The 9,329-nt window shown below is 43.5% G+C and overlaps 1 protein-coding gene across 13 annotated transcripts in view; it reads right to left on the bottom strand.

Moving 5' to 3' along the window:
* Positions 1–1,351: 1,351 nt before the first annotated feature.
* Positions 1,352–9,329, bottom strand: part of SGMS1 (sphingomyelin synthase 1) — a 248,507-nt gene continuing 240,529 nt past the window's right edge. For all 13 annotated transcript variants that reach the window (XM_056819149.1, XM_056819155.1, XM_056819143.1 and 10 more), the window contains 3 exons: positions 5,280–5,433; positions 2,924–3,090; positions 1,352–1,738 (listed from right to left, as the gene is read on the bottom strand). In XM_056819149.1, the coding sequence (XP_056675127.1) occupies positions 1,559–1,738; positions 2,924–3,090; positions 5,280–5,433 (501 nt within the window). In that variant the 3' untranslated portion in view covers positions 1,352–1,558. The remainder of the gene's footprint in view (positions 1,739–2,923; positions 3,091–5,279; positions 5,434–9,329) is intronic.

Below are 9,329 nucleotides of genomic sequence, written 5' to 3'. Positions count from 1 at the left end.
CACTCCTGCTCAGGAGTGGCCTCCGTACTCCATCAGAAGTCAGTTTCTCACTGCAAATGCTAAAACTTTCAGAAATGAAAAAGGAAACGAGATGGTTTTTTTAAAAGCCTTTATTTCCTTCACCATTATTGTTTTACAATACAAATATCACCTTGTGAATACACAAAAAAAACCCTACAGAAGATAATTCTGCTGCACGTAAAATACAGAATGGATATATAGACTTCTTCATTCTTAAAAAACTAGTTTGTTCTGCACATTGGCAAGGATAGGATAGAACACCTCCCCAAACCAGTGTCTGGCCGGAGGGAGACTTGGAGTTACATGCAGTTTCTGCACAAATATATTTTAAAGACATCCACCTCTCTCTTTTGTCATCGTCACTGTTGTTATTTGGCCAACCGCATGGTCAGGAGGAGGGCTACACTGATTCGCAACGTTCAAGTTTTCCATCGAGATCACCTGCAACCCTTCCTAGAAAAAGGGAATGGATTCATGGCTGTTTGTATGGCCTCATTAAAATCTAGCCACCAAAGAGACAAGACAAGAACTCAAGGGAGACGCATCCCTGTCGCCTGGTCACCCGACGGGCAAACGGGCACAGACACGACAATGGGTCCCTTCCCTAGTCTTCAATTTGTAGCAATTTCAACACCAGAAGGAGACTTTGATGATTCATTTTAGCAAGAGATGCAAAATTGAGTCATGTATACATATCATCGTGGCTTTGTGGAATACTTTTATTTCAAATAAAAACATTGAAGATTGCCTACTGACCATACAATCGAGACAAGAAAGGCACTAGATACATGGACAAATCTTTCTGCCAAGAAGCACTTTTAAGTATTCACTCTCCTCTCTCTGACATGTAAAAATCTTTAAATTTAGATTTCATAGACATCTTGAAAAATAAAGTTAGGAAATACTTAGAAAATCACTTTACAACAGAATCTGTGGGGTTTTTTTGCACTTTTTTTTGACACCATCACTGCTGATTTTTACAAAATCAAAAGTTACCAAACCGTCCGCATCTACCTTTTTGTTTGTTTGTTTCACTTGACTATCGGCGCAACAGGTAGAAAGAGCTCTGAATGGAATTCCGTTCAGGTGCTTAGAAACCTTCATATAGACGTTTGCTAGAAAATGGCTTACAGCCCAATCTTTGGGGCAAAGAGATATGAAAAGTATGTTTTCCCAAGAAAATAATACGCTTTATTTCCAGACAGGGCTGGAAAGACCAGAACTGAGGATATAAAAGCTTATGTTTATGCTGCCGCATCATATACAAAGGAGCATGGTCATGGGTTATGTAAATCCCCAACCTATCAACGAGAAATGCATACAGTGCATGATAAGTTAAATTCTCTTTATTGTTGTCCAACGCAGGTCCTTTGGAGAGAAAAAAAAAAGATCACAGTGCTGACCAGGTAACTCACTAGGTTAAGTCAAGGTAACTGTTGAAAGATCAAAGGATTAGGGAGGCGTTGATTTTATGGCGATTTCTCTCATGGAGTCCTTAGTACTTTGGACAGCTCTCTTCCCCAACTTTGAACAGCTGTTATGTATCGTTCACCAAACGACTGTATTTCACTTGTCTACTGAGATGGACCACGGGCCAGGGGAAAGGCCAGTGATAAGATCGAGGTACAATTCCTTGGACATTCTTTTCAAAGTACTGGAAGGGCTTATACCACCATACTCTCGCCAGGAGGTTCATTTGGGAAGCTTCTTTTAGCACCTGAAATACCAAAGAAGAAAGTGGCCAAGTCAAGAAATGCAATCCATTCACACCTAGCACACCATGGTTTCATCCTGGCCTCACGCTTAGCTATAAGCCCCCATCTTGGGAGACCCACCTGTGTAGAACTTATCAACAACAACCAACCACGCAAGGAGGAGAAAGACGTTGTCTTAATTCTCTCGGTGACTGACTAGAAATATGACATCAACCCTCTAGCCACGAGTGTTTCCCTGAAAGCCGAAAGGCTAAGCCTCTGAAGAAAGCAAGCATCGCAAACGACATTTTCATAGACAAGGGACATGAAATGTGATTTTTGAAAGGGAAGTGATTTCCCCTATCAGACCACATTTTTAGATATCCCAAAGGGGGGGGGGGAGCTTTTGGGTGATCCCAATCTTGAGACAAGGTAGCTTGCTCAGGAGAAGCAAAGCCAGGAACCTTGGGAACCAGGAGTTTTCTGTCAGAGCCAAAAGGAAACTCTGAGGACATCTAGCTCTAATTCCCTTCTAATTCCACAGTTCATAGGAGTCTGGCTTTTAAGCGAGACGCAATCAACCACCAAATTTTTTTTTTTTAATTAAGCACCAGTCTAAACCTCTTTTCTAATAGATGAGGAAGAATGAATCCTAAGAAGGGAAAGGCTTACCCAGAGTCTCATAGCTTGTGCCAGAGCCAGGATCTGAATCCAGGGCCTCTACCTATTATAGTGCCAACATTGTTTTCCCAATACTGTTGGAGAAGACTGGGGGGTCCAGAGAGGAGAAAAAACTTTCAGGGTTTTCAGACAGCTAATGACTAGCTAACCTGGGTCTCAAATCTAGATCTCCTAACTCCAAGATTAATGCCCTTTCTATGACATCACCTGTCTTCTTTTCTCTGTGATTCTATTTTTTTAAACTCTTACCTTCCATCTCAGAATCAATACCATGTGTTGTTTCCAAGACAGAAGAGTGGTAAGGTCTAGGCAAAGGGGTGGTGAGTGACTTGCCCAGGGTCACATATCAAGGCAATCTCATCTCCAGCCCTGGCTCTCTCTCCACTGAGCTGCCTAGCTTCCCTTTGATTCCCTTTTAGGGGAGACATCTCTCTAGGCAATAAGTACCTCCATGAGGCACTTAGCCAGGAGGGTTAACTATGATTCAAGTCCGAGTGGGGCTAGGGCAGGGGGGCATCACGACTTACTTGCTGATTAGCCATTGTGTGATACCACCAGAAAAGTCTGGTGGTGATGTAGTAAGCCACCACGACGTCCACAGTGTAGTGTTCATGTGACAAGAGGATACAGAAGACTCCGGACACACTGAGAATCCAGCAAACCCAATGGTACCACCAAAGTCGCCGAGGGGAATCTGGAAGGAACAAAAAGCCATCACGGTCACATAGTCCCAACACAGCCTGGCTATGATGGCTAAGCCGGGTCCCAGCAGCGATCGTGCCCCACCACACTTTCCTCTCCTCTGGATTACGCACACTTCAGCTCAGAACAAAGAGTTTCTTCCTGGGATCTTAGATTTACAGCTGGAAGGGACCTTACAGAGCATCCCATCCAAAGCAAACACACTGAGATGCCAAAGTAATTCACACTTTTTAAATGCATGAATAACAATTCTAGTTCTCTAATACTTTAAAGCTTACAAAGCATCTTCTTGAGAATAACATTATGAAAAAAGAAGTGAAAATGTAACGGCACTCTGATTGTCAGCATCCAGGAAGTGACAGGATGGAAACCCTCTATTGACACCTGATTTAGCCCAGGAATTCTTAACCCGGGGTCCACAGACCACCAAGGAGTCTATGGATAGATATGGGGGCGAAGGAGGGGAGAAGTGCTCAATTTAGATGGAGGAAAAATTACATCTCAAATTTATTATTGCTAACTAAAATGTAGCATGTCAGTCAATTATTATTTTTTTAATCTGGTACTTTCTATCCTAGTAATCACTCTAAGTCAGAAGGGCAAGGGCTAGGTAAATGGGATGAAGTGACTTGCCCAGGGTCACATAGATAGGAAGTATCTGAAATCAAATTCAAACCCAGGTACCCTCCCAATTCCAAGCCTGGGGCTCTAACCATTGTGCCACTTAGCTGTCTTTCAATTATGAAGGCAACAAAATATTACTCTAAGGAGGGGTCTGCAGACTTCACTAGAGGGGTTCATGGCACAAAAAAAAAGTTAAAATCATTTGATGTCCCATAGCAGATATTTAGTCAGCAAGATGGCACAGAGGACAGTGCTGGAATTGGAGTCAAGATGGCCTCAGTTTGAAATCTGTCTCAGATGCTGGGTGACACTCAATTTCCTCACCTGTAAAATGGGGTACCAGCCTCCCAGACTTCTGATGAAGATTTCAGGAGATAAGAGAATTGAAATCATCTTATAAAAACGTGTATCCATGCAAGCTAGCAACATCATCATTGTCTACATCGTGGTTGGTGTTAATGTTATTATTATAGCTAGAAGGGGCTTTAGACACTGCTTTATAGAACCATTTCTCTGATGGCCCAGAAAAGGGAGCGCCATTCCCAAGATCATTGAGGTAGACCTAGGATTTGAATCTGGGTCCAGTGACCATCTAGCACTCTTTACACTAAACCTTGCTTGTCTTCCCTAGGAAATTGCTTAAGACATGCATTCTCTGTGACTTGCCCAGGGTCATATGCCTTTTCCCACTTTATTCTATCCTTCACTCCCTGGCTCAAGAAGCTTCATGTCTTCCTATTGGCCCCAGGACACAATATGAACTGCTCCATTTGGCACTCAATCCCCTTCACAGTTGAGCTCTAGAACACATTTATAGGCTCATTATCCATAAATTCCGCCATGTTGTCTGTGTTCCAGGCTTTCAGGTGGATTGACTCTTCCTCATCTTTGAGAAGAGAGGTGGTGCCCAAGGGGATGAGCAGCCCAGCCAAACACTTAGTGCCTGGAAGGGAGGGCACTGATCATTCTCCACTCACAACTGGGCTCAGCTGAGTGGAATGCTATTCACCCTTCAATGACCAAATCTCTTAGCATCATAGCCCGTTTTCCTTTTTTTAAGACATGGGCAAGTGGGGCTAAGCCAAGAGTAGAGTCTCAGGATGGCTAGGATTCTGCTTCAAACAATTGAGTCCCCAATAGCGAAGCCAAATCATGATGGAAAAAATTGGTTAGTCATGGTTAGGCCAGGCTACTCACTCTCTCGAGCTCTAGTCTTTCTGTTTTCCAACCACAAAAAGAGCTGATATTGTGCCTGGCACATAAATGTGTTACTTTCTCACTACATCTCCTCCCATAGTCCCAACAGCCACCAGGAATAATGGTTTTGTTGCCAGCTTGCCCCGTCTCTTCCTCAACTCCATCTCATGCAGAAGAGAGAATAGTGTTTGGATGACCAAAACCCTTCGTGAAGAAGCAAACACTGGGCAATCCCCATACAACCCAGACACTAGTCATCTCACTCTCTCCAACTTCTCGGGAGTATTTCCCAGAGAAACACTGTAGGTGAAGTCAGGACCCAAAGTATGCAAATGGAAAGAAAAGTAGTTCTGGACTTACACTCTTTGATAAATAAGTAAGTCAGGGTTAACATGACTGTGTGCCCACTGTAGAGAAAGTCTCCACATAAGTTGTGGGAGCCTGTGATGGACAGGCCACCCCCTGCCATCATCTTCATTATCCTCCGTAAATGAGCTTCCCAGTCTCCAAACAGCTGTAGGAATAGAGAAACAAAGACCATAAGTTCATGGTAATCCATTCATGTTAGTTTTCTTCCACTAAGTAAAGAAAAAATAAAGTTTTTACTATGGGGAAAACACAGAACACTATATCGACTCCATTATAAATCAGTCAATCAGTTAGCATTTATTAAAGGGTGACTCTGTGCCAGGCATTGAGGGACAAGGACAAAAATGAGATAGCCCCTTGTCCCAAAATGCTTCCATTCCACGGAAGGGGAAAACAAGGACACACAAGGAGAAAAGGCAAAATAAATACGAGGTGCTTTGGGGAAGGAGGAAAGTAGGAATTGGTGGAAGGTGGCACTTGAACCCCATCTTGAAAGGAACTGGGGATTCATATTCCCTCTCCCTCTCTCTCTCCCCCTCCCCATTTTTCCAGTATCTGTTCATATGTCCACACTCAGAAATCATGGGCTGGGGGCTCTCTATTGCCTTCTGAATAAAGTCAAACTATCTCTGCCTGATTGGAACTCTGGGCTTTTGAATGCTACTCGACCTAAAGTACTCTGGACTGCTTTCTGAATGGCCCTCCATTCCCTGGGTTTGTATCCTAAGCACTAGCAGAGTATGGGCACGTAAGGAATATTTACTGATTGACACTGAACGATGGGGAAGGGTCTTGAGTTGCCACCAAAGGAGGTTCGGTGAAAGGAGATGAATACAAAATTCCCTTGTATATATTTGGGAGATATTTATCTAGAAGAAAGAAGATTCAAGGGGGAAGGTGAACTGTCTTCAAGAATCTGAAATGCTGTCGTGTCATTCATTCGACATTCATTTAGGACCCAGAGGGCCAAATCAGGGGCAGTGGGTGGAAGTTGCAAAGAGACTCATGTAGCTTTGATGTTGGGAAGAATGTCCGAACAACTAGAGCTCCCATGGGCTTCCATGGGAAGTGGTGAGCGCCCCCTCACTAGAGGAGCTCAAGAAAAGGTTGAACAGGCATTTGTGGGGGACTCCCCATAAGGAAATTTTGCTCAGTTATGGATTAGACTAAAGTCTCCTTGGTGTGAGCTCCTAAAATACCCTTCCAGCCTTATCTTATTACTTTGCCTCATGCTCTATGCTCCAGCTACTGTGACTGATCAACCTACTCCAGGTTTTATCTCCTCTGTCTCTTTGCTCACACTATTTCAGCCACCATCTCTGTGCCTAGATCTACCATGCCTCTTCTATCTTTCTCTGCCTTCTGCCATCCTGGATGTTCCTCACACACAATATGCCATCTCCCACCTCCATGCCTTTCCCTGGCTGTTCCTCATGCCTAGCATGCAGTCTCTTCTCATCTGCACCTTCCAGACTCCCTTAAAAATCAGATTGATTTCCCACCCCCCACTACTTTACTCATGCCAGTCCATTCCCTCCACAGGAGCAAAGACAGTCTCATTTCAACTCTGTATTCCTTCTCAGTGCCTAAGAGAGCATCCTGCACACAGTAGGTGCTTAATGGATATTGGCCAAAATGAATAATTTTCCTCTTCAGGCAGCCACTGTCAACAGCTTTCTATCCAGAATTTCTATCCTCTGGAAGCAGAAAGCCCTTCCCAATGATGCGTAAGCTTCCTAAGCCCTTTATTGGCCAAGCTCCAGTCAATGTTGACCCATCTGGGTCACCCCAAAGACCAGCATTTACTTTTTCTGCCACTTTTGGAAAAGAGGTCCCAGGGCTTTTCATTGTAACTCTCCTAAAAAGCTGGGTCAGGAGAAGAAAGGGATATGTTCAGAAATCAATGTAATTTAAAGCCCAAACCTAGCAATGAAAACATTCAGCTTAATAAAAACGAGACTCTCCCCGAGTCCTAACTGTCCCTGTGAATAGAACAGAAGCTCCTCAAAGGCAAAGAATATTCCATCTTTGTCTTTGTATCTAGTGCTTGGCATTGCGAATGGCACCTAGTCATGGCTTCACAGCAGTGAACCTAGTATAGTGCACATAGTAGGTGCTTAATGCTTATTGATGGATTGGAAGAGGAAATTTTTTTTTAATGAACCAAGAATAGTTTTAGCTTTATGGGGCCCTGCACACATTCCCTCAAATAATCAGCCAATAGCTTGTGGCCTCATATAAGCAAAAGGAGCCTCAAGAGGCAAAAAGCCAGAGAAAGAAGATGCGGGAAGAGCCAGAAAAGGCAAGGTCACTCAGAGGAGAAAGACCAATGCTGAGCTAGAGAGCAAGTAATCAACAAGCACATAGTAGGCACCTACTGTGTGCCAGGTACCACGTTAGCTACAGTAGAGATACCAATACAAAGAACAGGGAAAGTCCTAGTATTCCCAAGGAGTTCACATCCTCCTGGAGGAGACAAGTGCACATTCCAGCAGCAACAGCAGAGGAGAAAGTGGAGGAATCCACACATGGACTGCACTCATTGGAGGAGGTCATCAGGGGGTCTCACCCTGCTCGGACTCCAAGAACCTCAGAGGAAACCCGAGGGGTCATCCACGTGAACTGTATGCAAAGGGTTAACCCTAACCCACACAGGAAGTACCAAGCCTGGCCAGACTCAGGATCCATCTAGCCCAGGGCCTGGCTGAAGGTGGCTCCTGGATACTTGGTGAATTAGATCAAATGTACTTCCTTCAGCTTCCTTCAAAGCATAGTTCCAAAACCTTCCTCAGTAGGAGCCTTTTACTGATCCTCTCCTCAGAGACTGGTGACACCCCTCCCTGAATGATGTTATCTATTTGGAATATACCTCTAGAGGTCTGTGTTATCTTCCATGGCTAGAATGGAAGCTCCTTGAGGGCAGGGGCTGGCTTTCTATCCCTAGCACATAGCACTTGGCACACAGTAGGTGCTAAATCAATGTTTTATTTCATTCTCCTCTTAGGCATTGATATTCTACATTCTCTTTATCTCTATGTGAATATATGTGTATCTGCAAACATACACACACAGAATATATGTATGTAAATATGTGTCATCCCTACTTGATCATAAGCTAGGTAGGTAGATAGCTAGGATGAAAGATAAGAGATAACTATCCCTACTTGATTATAAATGATTGAGATGTAGACAGACAAATCACCCTTACTAGACTGGAAGCAACAGAGAGATAGATCAACAGATATAGACAGATATGATAGATACACAAGAGACAGATAGGATACACACACACACACACACACACACACACACACACACAAGCATCCCTACTAGATTATAAGCAACAGATAGATCAATAGATATAGACAGATGGACAGGTGAATGGATAAAAATCCCTACTAGATTGTCAGTGATAGATATAGAGATAGTCAATATAGACAGACAGGATGGATGGATGGATGGATGGATGGATGCATGGATGGATTGATGGATGGATGGAGGGATGGATGGATGGAGGGATGGATGGATGGCAATAGATAAGCATCCCTACTAAACTGTAAGCAACAGATACAGAGAAAGAAAAAGAAATAGCCAGACAGACAACAGATAGACAGACAGGTAGGTAGGTAGGTAGGTAAGCACTCCTACTAGACTAAGTTTTTTGAGAGCAGAAGCCATGGATGTAGCATTAGCTTATACCTCTCTTGGTATTTTGACCATCTTTCTTCTCCAAATTACTTTATTTGCTTCCTGGCTGTTCTTGAGACACGGTATGCCTTCTCCTATTTCCATGCCTTTGCCCTGGCTGTTCCTCATGCCTAGAGTTCATAGATGTAATATTTGCTTATACCTCTCTTGATACCCTCTTCATATAACTCTTATGCCTCAATTTCCCTTGCTTGCTTGGCATTTCTCTCTTAAACCCCTAGCACTGTATCTTACAGAGTAGGCATTTAGCAAGCATTGAAAGAATGGCAGGATGATGAACTTAATTCTGCTGGTGTGTCAAGAAACAGTAGACTCTTGGTTTCCTACCCTCAC

The sequence above is a fragment of the Monodelphis domestica genome, chromosome 1, assembly GCF_027887165.1.
Source record: "Monodelphis domestica isolate mMonDom1 chromosome 1, mMonDom1.pri, whole genome shotgun sequence".
Taxonomy (NCBI): Eukaryota; Metazoa; Chordata; class Mammalia; order Didelphimorphia; family Didelphidae; genus Monodelphis; species Monodelphis domestica.
The sequence above is the reverse complement of the archived record's forward strand: the minus strand, read 5'-3'. Positions and strand labels throughout refer to the sequence as shown.